Below are 19272 nucleotides of genomic sequence, written 5' to 3' on the forward strand. Positions count from 1 at the left end.
CGGCGTCTGATCCTCTGTCCCAAGACGTATTCCATTCCACTGTGCAATAGAAAAATTACTCAACTTAACTGGTAAGTTGCAGAGTAAGGTTTGAAATGGACTTACAGAAGGTGATTTCGCAGTCTTCAGAATTTATTTCGCAGTCTTCAGAATTGTGGTTCCTGATTCTTGACGGACAACCCACTTTGACAGGTGTCCTTATATACATGTGTCTCTTGCCACTATTGGTCAACCAGGTTAATTTGATCAGTCATTACGCCTGCTACAATTCGGGTGAATAATTTGGGTAAATGTGTACGCTAGATTTATGCCTATTTATTTTATCTTTATGGACACCACAATGATTTTCCTTGTGTGGTAATATTTTATTTTCCTTGTAATTATGTATGGTTTGCAAAAATGGGAACTGCTGTCCGTGTAGATGAGAAAAGCAAAGTGTATGCGCGAGGTGCACAAGCAATCCGTATGCATCGCATGCGCATGTATGCATGCGCCCTTAAAATAGCATGTGTGCGTTTCCGTGTATGTTTGTGTGCGTGTCTTCTTCTTCTTCTTTCGTGTAACATCAGAGGTCCAACTCAGTGTCTTGTAGCCATGCCCTTGTCTCTGGTCCCACGTCAAAGAGGCCGGCTTCCGAGGGTGGTCTGTGTAGGGGGCAGGTGGTCATAATATGCTGGACAGTCTGTTCAGGGGCACCACACTCGCATGCAGCGCTGTCTGCCAGGCCCCACTTCTTCATTGATGTGTGCGTGTGTGCGTTGTGTATGCGGTGAGTATGAGCTGCAGACTGCTTAACTTTGAGTAACTGGTGCGACAGGCCTGTTATTATAGTAGTAAGATTATAGTTCTGTCTATAGACAGAACGTCTTACCTGGGAGAGTTTGTTGATGGCGGTGCCGTTATGTTTAAAAACATAACGTCTTACCTGGGCGAGTGTGTCGCTGCGGAGTGTGCGTGTGTGTTCTTACCTGGGCGCGTGTGTCGATAGCGGAGCCGTTATGTTTAAAAACATAACGTCTTACCTGGACGAGTGTCGCTGCGGTGTGTGCAAGTGTGTGTGTGCAAGAGCGTGTGTGTTAACTGTGCGTGTGTCGATGGCGGAGCCGTTATGCTTAAAAACATAACGTCTTACCTGGGCGTGTGTCGCTGCGGTGTGTGCGCGTGCGTTTGTGTTCTTACCTCGGCGAGTGTGTCGCTGCCTTTGTCTTGACGTGCGGTGTGTGCGCTTGCGTGTGTGTGCGTGTGTATGTGTGCGTGCCTGTGTGTGCGCTTCCGTGTATGTGTCGCTGCCTTTGTCTTGACGTGCGGTGTGTGCGCGTGCGTGTGTGTGTGTGTGTGTGTGCGTTTCAGTGTATGTTCGTGCGCATAGCTAGCTGCTCCAGGGTGTGTTGACCTGTGAAGAGGACTATCAAATGACAGACACCACCGTACCCTAACACACAGCACTTGTGGCTCTCTTGCTTTGCCCAGCACCTTCAGCTGCAAAAAATAACTCGGGCACATATGAAAAAGCTGGAACTACAGCAAGTGGGTGTGGCCACGTTAAGACAGAAAGCACCTCAATATTGGAGTAAATGTTTACATCTGACAGGCGCAGATCATACACATGTTCACTGTAAGGTTGTTTGATAACAAAGATCATTCAGCTGGAGTATTTGAGCATCGACCCTGCACTTGTCATTCCCTTTTTCAACATCCTTTCATCTTTGATGCCCAGTTTAGGGTTATGTCTTGGTCCTTATGTGCACCCACATATCTCCCCCCTCTACAGCTACGCCACGTCGGACAACTCGTATCGCTCCATGCGCACGGAGCGCAGGGATCAATGCATCCTGATCTCTGGCGAGAGCGGGGCGGGCAAGACGGAGGCCTCCAAGAAGATCCTGCAGTACTACGCCGTTACCTGCCCCGCCAGTGACCAGGTGCAGACCGTCAAGGACCGGCTGCTGCAGTCCAACCCCGTACTGGAGGTGAGCTGGGGGGACACTCGGCACATTCTCGGGATTTAGGTTATTGGTCGGGGAGAAGGTTCAATTGTATTCTACCTCATTATAACATCTTGCCCATTTCCATCTATCACAGTCCTAGGCAAATTACACACAATACTACACAATACAGGTTAGTATACAACATGATACACACAGTCTCATAGAATCTGTTATCATGTTTGCAGCAGCAAATGGGTCCTTTCACACCAGACGCGTAGGCAATAAAAGATGCGAAAAAATATAGACGAAATTTACGCTTAAAAGCGAGATATCAGCCGAAGAATGACAGATGGACTATTCAACGTAGCATTGTGAAGCCAAGCTTATGTTCCGGCCTTTCTCTAAAATCTTTGATGTATTTAGAGGATTAAATTATACTGGAATATTTATTATTATTATGTGCGCATCCGGATGATATTATGAATCTTAAAGACTTCGTTTCACGTCTCTGGTACTCCCACAACAAGTAAACACTCATAGTAGGGGTTTTCTCGGCCATGGTTGAGAAGGAATAGGGGGGAAAGGAGCTTTGGCTTTCACTCTCTGAAGTCCAGATTGAACTGCGAAATGGAGGAGAAAGGGATTGTAATCCCGGAGCTGAGCTGCCGGACTCCCGGAGCGGAGCTGCCAGCAGCTCCGCTCCGGGAGTCCGGCGGGGGAGCAGGGAGTCCACCGGACTCCCTGCCAGACGGACACATAGCAAACTGACAAATTAGACAACTTTTTAAGATATTCTACCCTTAAATATAATATTTTTTACAATGGGAGTCAATGCGAGGACGGCAGAGCCGTGTGCCCATTCTCTGACACTTCAACAACTTCATACTTCGTAATTTGGTCAATATCGAACAGTTAAACTTCGTTCCAACGTTTAACAAATCAACACACTTCAAACTGTATTCAAACAGAATTTCGGTGAAATGTATAATTTGGTAAGTTTCATTTCATACCCGTTTCGTATATTTCCAGTTGGCTATTTCCCAAGGCGGCTATAAAGCTAACCATTGCGGAGCCTAAACGACGTCAGAAATGAAAAATAATGTCAAGCTTAAACTGTTATGTGTTTCTTGTTACACTTGCGCTAAAATTATTAATAGATTGGAAATATGATTGTTATATATCAGGCGTTTGTCTGTGGGGACCCCCGTTTATATGACTAGAGCAGGGGTCGGCATCCCAAGGCATGCGTGCCACCACTGGCAGGTGGCAGCATAATCATTGGCACACTTGAGAAAACAAAGCAATGCGGCAGCGTAATCATTACTACCGATTTCTTTTTTGCACTTTATTCTGTTTTGGGGCATTTCCTCCCAATGCAAATATGTTTAAATGAGTTACTGAAAGCAGTGTTCTGAAATGGGATAAATTAATAGTATGTAGCCTTAACCTATGTTGTGAGTAATAGAGAAGAAAATATTTAACATATTGTTGCAAGTAGCCTGTATGCATCGCCTTCACATGGTTTTGCAAAGCTGTACATGTCTTAAAGATATGATGTGGATGGTTCCAACATTCTCATATATTCTCGTTTTTTACATTTCTCACATGGCAATTATGTTTTTAGATAAGTTTCTGAAAGTGGTGTTTTAAGATGGGACATATGTAGATATAATTTGTAATCCCATGTTGCAAATATAACAACAAAAAAACATTATACAATTCCTGGTCTTCTGGAAATGTTTTTGGTCGCTGTGTCATAATTCAGCTTAATGTTTAATATATTGTTGCTTAAAGCACACTCATTAACGAGAAAATTTCAAACTGGCACTGCATGTTGAAAAGGTTGCTGACCCCTGGACTAGAGGCTAGGTGCTTGCTACATATCCGGGTTTACTACCGGTAGAAGCTAAATGCTAAAAACAATGCTTGCCTGTCTGATAGTAATTAGTGGTGAGGGAGGGCCATCAGACTTGTCACTCAAACATCCGCGCCAGTGGGGATTTGATTCATGACGTTGACTGTACATAGTTCTCCGGTTAATGTTCTTTTAGTTCTAGTGATATAATTCAAGTTGAAGTTAAAAGTTAAGAAATGTGTTCATTTTATGATGACTATTTTGAGGGTTGTTTTATTTTAGCTCATGTAACAAAACATACATTCTCTGTGGCTGTCTCCATGCACAAGGAGTGTGCGTGTGGCAATTTACGTTTTGGGCGGGTTTTTGGTTGATTGGGTGTTTTTTAGTCAATAGTTGGGCTGGAAATTGCCAACAGAACAGTTCAGCTATTCGATATTTTATCTAAAATGTTTTCAAACTTGATCACATTATCTGTTTGTTTAACTCTTCACTTTATTTATGTCCAACCATTTATTTTCATTTTTTTAATGGTGTGCATGTTTACATTGTTTACTCCATTTCGACTCTGTTCAAATGCCTTCACCTGAATAAAGCCATTTAACATTTCTTTATGTCTAAACTATGTGACTTTACTAAAACCTTATTTCAACCTCCCTTTGCACTACAGCACTACCCGCATTTTCTGCAGGAAATTAATTTTCTAGTGTTACCCTTTTCCCCTAACCCCATGTCTATGATGTATGTCCGTACCCATAACAGACCCCACAGACCCCACACACCTCACGAGCACGCCTCTCCTCTTTCTCTCTTGCTCACTTACTCCCTCTTCTTCTCCCTCTCCCTCTCCCTTGCTCGTCCTCTCACTTTGTAGTATTATTTGTTTGTACCTCAATAGTTTCACTTCTATAATCTGAAACCCCTCCTCTCTCTCTCATCCCAGGCCTTCGGCAATGCCAAGACATTGCGAAACGACAACTCAAGCCGCTTTGGCAAGTACATGGACATCCAGTTTGACTTCAAGGTAAAGCCGGAGGACTGTCTGTTCATGAATTATCCTCTGTAGTACAGGACACCGCGTTGTTAAACTGCTTGCTAATCCAAGAGGCTCTCAAATCTATCGAAGCATTTATATTGTTTGTTCCTATCTTTCTGTGTTGGACTTCATGTGTTGTTGTTGTTGTTGTTTGCACATTGGGCCATAGTAACGAAGGCCCGAGGCCCATGCAGCCCCTCTCAGACCCAGTCTGCACGACTACAGTGCACACCAGTATTCCCCTCCACCCACACACGCCCCCTCACCCCCTCTTCCTTGCACCGCCCTCCCTCTGCGCCACCCCGTCTTCCCTCCGCCTGCAGGGTGCCCCGGTGGGTGGCCACATCATCAACTACCTGCTGGAGAAGTCTCGGGTGGTGCACCAGAACCACGGAGAGCGCAACTTCCACATCTTCTACCAGCTGATCGAGGGCGGAGAGGAGGACCTGCTGAGGCGGCTGGGCCTGGAGAGGAACCCCCAGCACTACCAGTACCTGGTTAAGGTCAGCTTACACCTTCACTAACTCCCAGCAGTACCAGTACCTGGTCAAGGTCAGCTAACACCTTCACTATCCCCCAGCACTACCAGTACCTGGTTAAGGTCAGCTCACACCTTCACTAACTCCCAGCAGTACCAGTACCTGGTCAAAGTCAGCTAACACCCTTCACTAACCCCCAGCAGTACCAGTACCGGGTCAAGGTCAGCCTTAGCTAACACCTTAACTCACCTTCAAAATGTCAATATACCTTTTTAAAAGTAACCTTATTAGCAGCAAGTTAGCGTACGCAAGCATCATTTAGCATAATTTGTCTAATTTTATTTGTCTAAGTCAGCAACCCTGTGGTCCATGTTTAAAACTTTGCATAATTGTGTGCTGTGCATAATTAATCAATTTGATTGGAAGGGGAAGTGCAGATTTTATTATATAAGATACACACACACACACACACACACACACACACACACACACACACACACACACACACACTGCAGCAGTGTAATTAAGCTTTGTAGAGCGACTGTATTGAGGCGTGCCACTGTCCCCAGTGAGGAGCTGGGGCTAACAGGTGCTTGATTTCTGATTGGCTTGCTCCCGGGAGAAGAGGAGGGCGTGGCTCCCTGAGGCTGAACTCGTCTTGTTTGTCTGTCCTCCCCAGGGTAACTGTCCCAAAGTCAGCTCCATCAACGACCGCAGCGATTGGAAGCAGGTGCGGAAGGCCTTGACTGTGATTGGCTTCAGCGAGGACGAGGTGGAGGTGAGGACCAATCGCAGGCATCGGTGGGTGGGTCATAAATATTTGGCCTGCTAAGCCCTTTGAGCAGCACTTAAAATGTAATTTAGTTTAATTTGCGTCCTGCTCGGGTCTGGTGTGGGGAATGGTTGTTTTGTCAAAGAGGGGGAGGAACCATTACATAACCATTACCCATGGGGCAGAAGGGACTAGTATAATGAAAGGGAGTAGCCTTTAAGTGTTGTTTAGCATGTTTTTAAGTAGAAGGTATAATAACACACTCTTCGACTCAGTGGAATAAATTAACATGGTAAGTTCTCTTCAGTTCATGAGGCGAGAAGTTGTAATCCATGTTTGCTCTAAAACAATTATTCATATAGGTGTTTGGATCAACCTGGTCTCACGGGAATCCGTGAAATGACCACAGGCGCTTAACTCATAATCCATGGTATCCTCACGGAAACACGCCAATTTCCGTGATATGGCAACGGATTTCACTCCAATGCAAGTTAATGACACTCATATTCCGTGGCACAGACACAGATCCCCGTTTCAACGAGCGAGTCGACCATGGGCGCTTAACTGAAAATCTGTGGTGGCCTCATTGAATCACTTAAATTGTCTCTGATATGTCCATGGAATTTGCTCCAATGCAAGTCGACGACACTCATATTCCGTGACACTCATATTCCGTGGCACACACACAGATCCCCGTCTCAATGACTGAGTCTACCACGGGCGCTTAACTCAAAATCCGTGGTTGCCTCACAGAATCACTTAAATTGAGACTCAAGTTGTTTCAGGCGGTTTTGGGGAGCTACAAAATAGCAGGGAAGGATAATTATCTGAATTAATATAAATCCACCAGTGACAGCATTGTACTTTGAAAGCTGCTTTGGATAAAAGCAGCTTTTAATGCCCTAAAAATGCCCTAAAAAGCTGCTAAATGCCCTAAATGTAAAATGTAAATATAAAATGACACATACACGGAAGCACACACGCACACGCACAGGTAAGACAGCCCCGTCATCGGCACACGCGCAGGTAAGAACACACACGCAAGCACGCACATGCGCACAAACATACACGGAAACACACACACATGTGCACACACACACACAAGCACGCGCACACACCGCACGTTGACACAAAGGCAGCGACACATACACGGAAGCGCGAACACACACGCACACGCGCGCACACACGCACAGGTAAAGACGTTTAACGGCTCCGCCATCGGCACACCCGCAGGTAAGTACACACACGCACGCGCACACACCGAAGCGACACTCACCCAGGGCCCCGTAACGATGGATCTTTCGAACCATCGTTAATTTCTTTGGAGCGTTTCCCGAAACTCCTCTTAACGTGAACGCGCATTCGCTGCACTTACGACGATCATAGGATTGTACCTGTCCACTGACATTGGGCTGAAACGGGCTATGACGCAGGGGGAGACGCAGGAATGTCGCAGGAAAATGGGGTTAAAAAGGGTTAAAATATCTCCCCATCAAGGCCAACCGCAGAGTAGCCTACGAATGGTACGTATGGTAAGTTGGTAACAAATAAATTGTAAAAAAAAACAAACCCTTGTGAAGTTATTTTTTCGTTTGTGGCAAGTAGCCGCTCATTATCGAAAATAAATAATAAATTATCGAAGCACCTCCGTTTCGAGTTATCTCTGCATGTGGAAGGGAAAATTGCTTTATTGGTAATTAGCTACAATAATATGCTGCTGTATTTTCCGAGACCCCCACAGATATTTGAGTTTACTGCTTTCATGGGAGCCAGACCTCTCTATGGGAGCTCAGCTCCCACTGGCTCCCACCTAACTCGAACCCTGGCTATAGGTCTTTCTACACTGCCGAGCCGGTTCGGTCGCAGCTTGGCACGCCCGGCGATTTCACCTTCTTATCTCAAGTTTCCTGTGTTAAACCGAGGGGGTTAAATCCCCCGTTCGTCACGGCGCGGGGTTTCTTGGTTCATTGGGGATGGCGGGGCTGTGCACGGAGTCTCTGACCTCTTTAGAATAATTTGTATTATTGCATACTCCCGAATGTTTTCATTTTTTATGAATGAATACACCCTCATGCAATAATGAGTTCACTCTATAGTAGGCTAACGATGCTCTTAGCGTCCTACGAGTACCCTGGAGCACTCGTTAGCTACGAGCATTTTCACGACGTTCGTTACCAACGATGCTTTCGGGAAACGGTCTGAAAACTGTACGATGCTCGTACGACGCACTTCAAGATCCACTTAGGCTAACGATGCTTTCGGGAAACGGGACCCAGGTAAGATGTAATGTTATTAAACATGTTGAAAAACTCTGCCAGGTTACACGTTCTATAGACTGTAGAAATTGCGATAAAATAAGGGAAGAGACATTTTCTCACCTCGACGAGCAACGGTGGGTCGTTCGTTTTGTCATTTAAAAAACGTTAATTTCAAACATTGCACCTTCCGGCATATCAACAAAGAAGTCACGTGATTCTTAAAGAGACAGTGTCCCTATAACACAGAACGAAAACATGTCAATAACACAGTATGGTGAATTATGTCTATAGAGTCCACCACAAGCCTAGCCTGGCACCGCCCACCTACCTACTTCCACTAAATTTTCATTTCAACCCCGATTTCTGGCGGTCCAATCAGCGAACAGAGGGAGTGGCTGAGAACGATGACGTCTAGGTCGCGTGCCAGTTTCAGTTGTAGTCAGAGGAAGACAATGGAGAAGGCTACGAGAGAAGCTATTCGGTCTGCTGTGGGATCGCTGCCGAAAATCGATCAATTCAAGCCGGAGCAAGAACAAGCTTTGCAGAGTTTTGTTGGTGGCCATGATGTTGTGGCGCTTCTCCCCACCGGGTTCGGGAAAAGTTAGGGGAGGTAGCTGAGGTAGTATTTTCTCTGTAGGAAATGTAAATTACCTTATATGTGAATGAGGAGTAGAAAGTCAGTATTTCTCACACCACTTCAGTGGGCATGTTGATAACGGTTCTGCATGTCATTGAGTGGCCCCCTAAATGATAATCAGCCTGTTGCCTTTTGTTCGCTGAATGGTGAAAAAATATTAAATTGTTGGCACTGCTTTTAAGAGTCGTTTGTGGTGAACGAATGTTATACGTTGTAAAACTATGGCAAAATGTTATTATATTATGCGCTCAGAAATTTGTTACATTATCGCCTGGGGTTTCCACATCATAGGTTTAATTACAAGTTGCGCGCAAAAACTCTAGTATATATATAGACGCTCTTATTCCTACTCTCCTTGCTTGGATTTCATACATTGAATTTTGCAGCTGACTTTGGCATGTTGAATTTGGGGGCGTTGAAAATATTCAAGATGAATTTTTTAACATTGAATATTTGATTTTGAATTTTATAACATTGAAAATCATTTGTTGAAAATTTAAAGAGTTATATTCAGAGGCAAGAAATCCAGATACGTTATTTCAATGCATAAATATTCAGGGCTTAGAATTTTCAAAATCCGATAGCACAGATTTACTTCCATAGGCAGGGTCATTTGAAACAATTAATTATGTGAGTGCTGCATGCAGCGCTCAACTATTGTTCTTCATACGTTTTTTTCTTTGTTTGTTTGTTTGTTTGTTTGTTTGTTTGTTTGTTTGTTTGTTTCTTTCTTTCTTTCTTTCTCCTATCTCCTTCCTCAATTTTTCACCTAGAGACTTCATTCAAATTTTTAAATTTTCAGAATAGCTTGGAATCGCACGCTTCTTTTCAAATTTCTTTCATATTTTATACTTTTTAAGTTATTCTACTTTTAAAATATTATCTTTTTTTTAACATGGGAGTTAATGGGAGGAAGGCAGAGCCGTCCTCTGGTACAAACTGTTTAAGACGCAACTAAATACATTTTCAACCGTTTATCTTCGTTCAGACAATTTAACAACAGAATTTCGATATCATTTAAACTTTCTTCAGAATCACAGTTTTAGTTTCATACAGGCTTCGTTTTCAGTTGGTTGATTTACGTTGACGCTGGAGCTCGAGGACTTTCAGCAGTGTTGCCAGATTGGGCTACTTTTGGTGGACATTCAGGGCCCTATCTTGCATCCGGCGCAAGTGACTTAGTCACTGGCGCATGTGTCGTTGCTAGTTTACAACTGGCGCAGAGCGTTCTTTTCCCACCACCGCCACTCGCTGGTAAATTAGGGATTGATCATGCGCCCCAAGGGGCGGTTCGGCGGAAGGAGGAGGCGTGGTCTGGCGTAAACGGTATTTTGCCGTTTCTGAATACCATTGCGTTACTGACCAGGAAATACCTGGTTTAAAGTCAGTGGCGCGTTGTTCAGATGCTATTTTAAGGGCGCATGCATACATGCGCATGCAATGCATACAGATTGCTTGTGCACCTCGCGCATACACTTTGCTTCTCTCATCTACCTAGCCGCACATTCTTGGTAAATTATTTGGGAAAGAACAGCTGATGCAGCGGTAATAAGTTGTACTTTTAAATCAATGCATCTGCAAACACCGTACAGCAAACACATATTTTCATTACGCAGACATCGTGTAGGCCTACATGCCCATAACTTTTAGGATTGATGAGTATTTGATCGTGAAAAACATTGTTTTACCGCGAGTGAGTATTAAAAAGAATGAATGAATGCGGGCGCGCGTGTGTGCTCTGTTTAAACACACGCAAACTAAACACGTAACGCATAATACATCAATACATACATCAATAGCAATGTCTATTACCGCGGGGACACATGCATATTAGGATAGCATACAATACTGATAAGAAACAATGTTTATAATGTATTGCGTATATCATTAAATAGAACCACAGTTACCGCATATCATATGTTATATCATATACGTTTTCTTTGCCAAAATGTATTTGAGGACTCAGTATTTCTGAAGTTGTGGAAGAAAACCCCTTATTCCATGTGTGAATTAGGCCCTATTATTTGGCAATAAACTGAGCCATTTGCAGTTTGAAATTCATGTGCATCTGTCTCATCGGAGACTGCAGACGCGCTGTCAAAATATCAACTCGTCCGATTCAAATGCGTTCATGGCTCTTAAAGGGGATGGGAGCTGGCACTCTCATTGGTTTGTTGGACGTTACGCCCAAACCACACCTACGGGTAATTAGGCTGCTTCAGACCAACCCTTTTGACACTTGCGCTGCGACGCAAGTGTCATTTATCCGCCTGTAAAATAGCGATAGCGCCGTAGAACCGCCCACAAAGCTACTTGCGCTTTGCGCTTCCCACTTGCGTTTCAGACCGTTAAAATAGGGCCCTCAGACAGTGTTGCCAGATTGGGCAGTTTTTCCCGCTCTATTGGGCTATTTTTAATCAGGCACTGGCTCGCTATTCTCTTAAAGACCCACACACGCACGCACGCGTGTGCGCGCGCACCAACACACACACACCAGCAGTGCAGGGCAATACATTGGACCTTTCAGATTCTTCAGTTCAATTGATTTTACATTTCTGCACTTTTAGCAATGCCTTGCGTTTTTCATTCAGCTGTCACTTTATTTGTTTCCAATCATTTACATTTTCTTAAATGGTGTGCACGTTTACATTGTTTACGCCATTTAGACTTTGGGACTTTTGTTCAAATCCCTTCACTTGATTTAAGCCATTTAACGTTTCTTTGTCTTAATCTATGTGGCTTTATTAAAAAATATTTTCAACCTCACTTTGCACGACAGCACTCACCGCATTTTCTGCAGGAAATGCATTTTCTTTTTTGATGAAAGTAATGTAAAAGTAGACCAGTGTGGACCAACGCAGTTTTACCACAATCTGTTGTGAGACTGGGTTTAAGGGACGTTGTTAGTTTCGGGGGGGGGGGGGGGGATTGTTGTTTTGACGAATCCTGCGTAGCCCGCTCCCCCTTCTGAAGTCGAAAATAATCTCCTGATTGAAATGCATTGGTTTAATATTTAATTAATTTAATATTCAAATAAATATAAATATACAATTATTTAGTTATAATATTATAAGTAGACCATGTAGCTATTATCGTTATAACAAAATCTGTATCTGACCATTGACAATCCACTTCCACCAATCCAATCAACGAAGAGGGTTGTAACACCAACTAACCATCTCGTTATACCTCACCCAGCGGCTTGCTTGAAAGATTTTGGCCTGAAGTTCTTCCCAGACCTACACCCTAGCCATTCAACATGCATATCTGAGAATCGGGCCTCTCTTTAATAATGACAAAAAGTTTTGAGAGAAATTCACATAAACTTTTTGTTAAGCCCACTTTTCCTATGGGGAATTTGGTTCAGGTATAACAAGACAATATTAAAATATTTATAACATAAAAAACTAGGCTATACGTACAGAATATCATACATTTAACTTTTATATATAGTTAGACTATTATATGTATAAGGTTACAGGCCGAATTTGGTTAAAATGCAGCCTCCGCTGGCCCACAACTAGATCGTCTCGTTTACTCATTATACGCTTTATAAGTTAATTATATTTATATTATTATAACCATGTAGCCTTTATTTTCTTGGCGTTATCATTACATCCTTTCTCGTCGCATCGATATGAAATTATTGTTATAACGAGATCTGTATCTGACCACTAAGCGGTCATTTCGCGGATTCCTGTGAGACCAGGTTGGTTTGGATGCATCATTTAGTCTATTTTGCATAGCTGTCATTGAATTGGGAACTGCAGATCTATCCAATCTTGGTGTTTCTGTTGCGTGTGCGTGCCTGGGCATGCGTGCAGACATGATGTTTAGAACTTGTTGAAGTCTAGCATGGGAGCACATTTTCTCCTGCTTTGTCACCCAGGTAGCTCGTGGATCAAAGCGTGCATGTGTGTGCTCATGTGTATGTGTGCTCATGTGTGTGCTTGCTCATGTGTGCGTTTGCGTCTTTGTGTTTGTGTTGGACTGCTCCGCGAGCCATAAAGATAATCTCCTCTCTCTAGCCTTGCTATCTTATTGAACCCAAGACAGTAATAAACTCTGTCCTTTTTAAAATTATCTTCCTCTCTTGCTGTATAGTCTACAGTGTGCAGCACTATCTGTATCGTCACTGTCACCCTAGACCTTCTCTTTAAATATATAAGTTAAACTCTTCCTCTCGCTGTCTCTGTCTCTTTATATACTTTATACTATTACAATACAGTATTTTAGATGTGACCACTGAATGAATATTGTTTTTGGCAACTGTTGGACAATAGTCCTGTTCTCATCCCTCTATCACTATCTCTCTTCCTTGCTTGCTCTCTTTCTTTCATTCTCTTGCTCCATGTCTCTCTCTCTCTCTCTCTCTCTCTCTCTCTCTCTCTCTCTCTCTCTCTCTCTCTCTCTCTGTCTCTCTCTCACTCTCTCTTCCGTGCTTGCTCTCTCTCTTCCATTCCCTCTCCCTCTCAGGAACTGATGAACATCATCTCCAGCGTGCTCCACCTGGGCAACATGCAGTACGGTGGGGACGACGGAGGCAGCGCCTGCATCACCTCTGACACGCAGATCAAGTACCTGTCGAGGGTGAGACACACGACACTACCGGTTTCCTGCTCCCTGTTTGATAGTGGTTCTAATGTGTCTCCTCTAATCGCCACTCAGGGATTTAATATTGAATATCACCAGCTAATAACAACAGTTCAGAAGTTTTTTATTAATAGCTGTTTTATATATATATATTAGGCAAGCTAGCTACCTCCATTTGATGAACTCACATATGGACTTTTACTCCCTAAGGCTTATTTAGAATAACAGAATAAAAAATATATTCAAATACTCATATTCTCATATATATTATTATTATTATTATTATTATTATTATTATATATTATATAGCTTACCTGTAAAGGTAAGCTGATGTCCCCACACCCATGTCCACACACCCATGGCATCACATCTTCTCCTAGACCAGTTGGGCCATACGACATGGGTCCCTACTAGCTCCCCTCCATAATGCCAACCTCTCTGCGAGACCAGTGAATGATGGGGCCCGTGGTGGTGGTGCCAGGGTGGTGCTGTGGAGTGGTGGCACTGTGCTGTTTGCTGGGCCGCTGTGTAATAAGTAATAACAAATAATGTTGTTATTGGTCGGCTCCCCAGTTGCTAGGGGTGAGCGGGACGGTGCTGACTGAGGCCCTCACACACAGGAAGATCATCGCCAAGGGAGAGGAGGTGTGTGTGTGTGTGTGTGTGTGTGTGTGTGTGTGTGTGTGTGTGTGTGTGTGTGTGTGTGTGTGTGTGTGTGTGTGTGTGTGTGTGTGTGTGTGTGTATTTCTTGTGTCTCCTGTGGGTTTATCATAATTGTTTCAAAGCCCGTTTGTTTGGGTCGAAATGTATTCACTTCACTGCTTGTGTGTGTGTATTGATTCCTGTAGCTGATGAGCCCGCTGAACATCGAGCAGGCATCGGCGGCTCGTGACGCACTGTCCAAGGCCGTCTACGGCCGCACCTTCACCTGGCTGGTCAATAAGATCAACGGCTCGCTGGCATACACGGTACACACACGCACATGGGACACTCAAAGGAGACACACAAACACACGGTACACACACGCACACACACGGACGCACATACAGCTTTTATCAAAAGCGACTGTTAATAGACAAGTTGACAAACCGATGGGTTAGGGTTAAGTATCTTGCTCAGATACTTAGGGTTAAGTATCTTGTAACCTTTCGGTTACAAGACAACTGCTCTACCTCCTGAGCTAAGCCAACCCTACATATATACATATACATACTGTATACACACACTCAAATTTTCCCATGCTTACAGTCAAGGGTGAAGTCAGTGATTTGGTTAAACTGCTCATGCAAATAGCCTGTTATAAGAAAATACTTCTGATACTTTTTTTTAAACATGTAACAGTTTAAAAGTAGGTACAGTACACTACAAATACATGCGCTTCTATTTGGAGTTGAGAACCTCCTAGTTAGTGGAGGTTCCCTGTTTCTGTTGGGTTTTGTTGTTGATTGCTTTAGCCATAGCGCCCTTTTGTGGACGGGCATGCTATTTCAAGTTAAGCAGCGTTCATTTTTCATGGTGTTACATTTTATAAGAAAGTTTGAGTACAGTTAAACTAGTTTAAACTTTTTCTTTCTTATTTTTGTACCTCTGTGTTCACTTCAGGATGAATCAAACAAAAACTCCTCTGTGATTGGTCTGCTGGACATCTATGGCTTTGAGGTCTTCCAGTATAACAGGTGAAGTGATTATTATTAATGTTAAGAACATGAAATTGTTGGTGTTCCTTATGCTACGTGTAATCTTGCCCCCTATTGGGCTTTGTAGTTGTTTCCCCCCCCCCAAAAAAAAACAATTATGAACAGAGTGATTTGATAAAAGGGGTGATATTTTTTTTTTAGGGTTAATGATTGCATTTGGGGGTTCTACTAGAATAGGGTTGCCTGTATGTCAGAAGTACCCGTTATCATTCTCGCAATATTAATTTCTGAACCAACAGCGTCTTTCAAAAACATTTTTGCATCATGTCGCTTTAAGGCCCCCCTCCCGAGAAGCCCAGTATGCTCTGATTGGTTGAACACTTTGCACGTGTGTCGTTAAAATCCACACCCCCGAGAAGTAAAATTCCGGTTAGCCGGGAGGCGGGACTTCTGCACTTCAGCACTGCCCACTGATGTCACACCGCTACAGAAGTAAAGTTTGAGAGCAAACTAGCTGTTTCACGCACATATTGAGGGGCGTTCTCAGTTGGCACGAATACTTTGCCTGGCTTGAACTTTGATTTTTCTAGCTGAGCAGACGTAAAACATGAATACATACCTCAATTAACAGTCTAATGCAAAGGGAAAAGTCGAAGAAGCATGATATCACCCCTTTAAAATCTGCTATGGGTCCTTTTGTGGGGGACCCCCGTTGGGCCCTGCCCCTCTCCTCCTCTCCACAGCTTTGAGCAGTTCTGCATCAACTACTGCAACGAGAAGCTGCAGCAGCTCTTCATCGAACTGACCCTCAAGTCTGAGCAGGAGGAGTACGAGGCTGAGGGCATCACGGTCAGCACACACACAACTACTGCACGCGCGCACACACGCACGCGCGCGCGCACACACACACACACACACACACACACACACACACACACACACACACACACACACACACACACACACACACACACACACACACACACACACACACACACACACACACTGGACTTCAGAAAGTCAGCCTAAATTCTTGTCCCCCCATTCGTTCTCAACCATAGCCGAGAATATCACCACTACGAGTCTTTACTTGTTGTGGAAGTACCAGAGAGTCGGAGAACCAGACGCAGTCTTTAAGATTCATAATATTAGAGAATACCCCCATCAGTTCGGCTGTGGCGCAATGAATGAAAAAATGTCCTAAACACGTCGGAAGAAAAATACATTGATTTACTTTACAACCTTTTTAATGACCAACATTTAGAAAAGCATGTACTTTTAATTTAGCCTTGGGTGAAATCGAAGTGTAGTGTGTACTTAATGCATGTTGATGATGACACACTTCTTATAGTGGGTAACTACATTGGCACGACCCTGGGTTCCTCCATTTTCTTTGCTACCTTTTTAAATAAATCGCTGTTTCTCGTTTTCCGACGGCGACAACCGGATCCGGATCAGGCCAAACAGCCCATAGAAAATCAAACCGTTAAGCTATCGCTCCTCATCCACAATGGATGGATGCATGGTTTTTATCACACACACACAGATTTCACATATTCAAATATGTGCAACGTCCTGTACTCCTGTACTACTACACACACACAGACACACTACTAGTCTATCAAAACAGCTTTACTGGAAACCCTGTACAAGTTCTGCGTGCCTGCGTGCGTGCCTGTGTGTGTGTGTGTGTGTGTGTGTGTGCGTATGAAAAACTGGACTACTACTACTAGTGGAGTTAAACAACTTAGTTGAATTGGTTACTGCATTATTTATTTGTTGAATGGGGTCCACTTGGATACTGACTGGGATTATCTGTTGTTTTACAGTGGGAACCGGTGCAATACTTCAACAACAAGATCATCTGCGACCTGGTGGAGGAGAAGTTCAAAGGCATCATCTCTATTCTGGTGTGTTGTGTCTCTGTCATATCTCTGTCTCTCCATGGTCTCAGACCCCTACACTAAGGGGTACTAAGACAACCCATTCTTTCACTGATCTCTTCGTGTATGGTTCAACAGTAGCCGTTTAGATATTAATTTCTTCCTGTCTCTGTCTGTGTTTGATTGGTCTACTCGTACTGTATATCGTGCTTTATTTGGGGGGCGTCACCATTTTTAAATTGTTGTCTGAAATTTGAGTGATAAAATCTGGTTCCTTAGGTAGTGCATTCGTCAATACCCATAATGCACCGTCATTAGTGCACGTGTTTGAGTATTGTCATGGGATTCATCCAAAAGATATGGTTGGCCCGTGGTTAAACATGATGACATTACCCTTCTCTCTGACAGGACGAGGAGTGCCTGCGGCCCGGGGACGCCAGTGACATCACCTTCCTGGAGAAGCTGGAGGACACGGTCGGGAGTCACCCCCACTTTGTGACGTAGGTAACACCCCCCTCTGATCCCCCCCCCCCCCTCTGATTCGCCTCTCCTCCCAGGACCAGTGTTTCCAGAATGGACTCACTGGTAGACAGACTGGTTAAAACCGGGGTAGGCCATTTATTTGAGAAGAAGATTTGTTGAAATTCCCTTTTCATTCCTACAACAATCCATAAATCAAATGCTCTGACAAAAATAATAACAAGATTGTGTATCTGTGGCCGTCCCAGGCCTGCAATCAGCACATCAGAAAATTTCATCCACCACCAATGAACTGATCTGATTGGCTACCCCTAATTTAACGGGCGGCTCCAGTATGGATACCCTAGTCAAGATACACTTATGAGTACGCAGCTGTAACAAATGAAAAACACCTGATGTTAACGTTAAGAGGTGAACCTGTGTTCACACCGTGTTTTCACTGTTAAACTGCCGTCACACTCTATGAAAAGGGTCAATGGAAGCCATTTCTACATTTCATAAAAAAATGCATTTGTGAATCAGTTAATCTTAATAATCTCTGTGTGTGTGGATCCACAGTCACAAACTGGCGGACACTAAGACCCGTAAACTGATGGGCCGGGAGGAGTTCAGGCTGCTGCACTACGCCGGAGACGTCAACTACAACGTCAACGGTGAGGCATGAGATGAGGCTTCATGGTTTCTGACCATGTTTAACGCTGTTAAATTACTGGAGAAGGGTCGCTAAACAAAATATGTCAAATTAAATTATGTTATGTTACATTTACATTTAGGGCATTTAGCAGACGCTTTTATCCAAAGCGACTTACAAGAAGTACATTTTTCAGAAGAAATAGAAACAACAATATATCGACAGTAGGGATGTTCATAGAACCAAGTGCCAAGCACTAATAATCACTATGTTAACTCATTCCCCGAATACTACAAAGATAGCAGGATAAGACGCTACACAATGCTAAGTACTATAACTTAGTACAACATACAATATGTGTGTGCATTAAGTGCAAGGACTTACAACATGTAATAAGTATAATATTATTAGTTGATAGTAGGGGTGTGCCAAATAATCGTCATGACGATGCATCGCAATTCTAATTTTCACGATCTACTGCATCGATTGTTGACGCCAAGAATCGATTATTAATTTAAAAAAATGATAATTAAAAAAAAAAGTTATATAGTTTTATAAAGCCTATTCACTTTTTGTGGCATCAGTTTGTCCTTATGTTTATGAAATGATATTGTTGTTATAATGGCAGCTACTTCCATAAGGGGAAATGTTTGAATGTTTTCATTTCATTGGTTTAAAGGACCACTGAGGCCATGTAAACGACACTGATTATCCTTATTTTGTTATTTTAAGTTTTATAGATCCTTAGCACTTCTTGTCAGTGTATCCAGTAATAGTCGTTTCAATAAATACAGCTATGTATGAATTGAGTTGCTTTGAGTTATCAATTGAACACACTATCCAGATCATACACAGCCAGTCAGCCACTGGTAATGGCTTAATTTTTTTTTAACAGTGTTCAGTGAAAATTCGCAATGCATCGCAATAATTCAAGTATCGCGATGCATCATGGTAGAATCGCATCGTGGCATGTGAATCGTGATACGAATCGAATCGTGACTTCTTTGGCAATACCCACCCCTAGTTGATAGCTTTATGGTCTTTGATATGAGGAGTTGTGAAGTTGTACCTTTGGTAGAATGT

At 43.3% G+C, this 19272-nt stretch overlaps 1 protein-coding gene across 3 annotated transcripts in view; it reads left to right on the plus strand.

Moving 5' to 3' along the window:
* LOC115561789 (unconventional myosin-Ic) overlaps window positions 1-19272 on the plus strand; it is a 79649-nt gene that overhangs the window by 46255 nt on the left and 14122 nt on the right. For 2 of the 3 annotated variants that reach the window (XM_030382022.1, XM_030382024.1), the window contains 12 exons: window positions 1772-1970; window positions 4727-4807; window positions 5143-5322; window positions 5978-6103; window positions 13442-13555; window positions 14132-14203; window positions 14407-14526; window positions 15161-15234; window positions 15939-16044; window positions 17025-17105; window positions 17487-17578; window positions 18117-18211. In XM_030382022.1, coding sequence (XP_030237882.1) covers window positions 1772-1970; window positions 4727-4807; window positions 5143-5322; window positions 5978-6103; window positions 13442-13555; window positions 14132-14203; window positions 14407-14526; window positions 15161-15234; window positions 15939-16044; window positions 17025-17105; window positions 17487-17578; window positions 18117-18211 — 1340 coding nt within the window. The remainder of the gene's footprint in view (window positions 1-1771; window positions 1971-4726; window positions 4808-5142; window positions 5323-5977; window positions 6104-13441; window positions 13556-14131; window positions 14204-14406; window positions 14527-15160; window positions 15235-15938; window positions 16045-17024; window positions 17106-17486; window positions 17579-18116; window positions 18212-19272) is intronic. The other variant, XM_030382023.1, reaches the window with a different exon arrangement.

The sequence above is a fragment of the Gadus morhua genome, chromosome 16 (assembly GCF_902167405.1).
Source record: "Gadus morhua chromosome 16, gadMor3.0, whole genome shotgun sequence".
NCBI classification, from domain to species: domain Eukaryota; kingdom Metazoa; phylum Chordata; class Actinopteri; order Gadiformes; family Gadidae; genus Gadus; species Gadus morhua.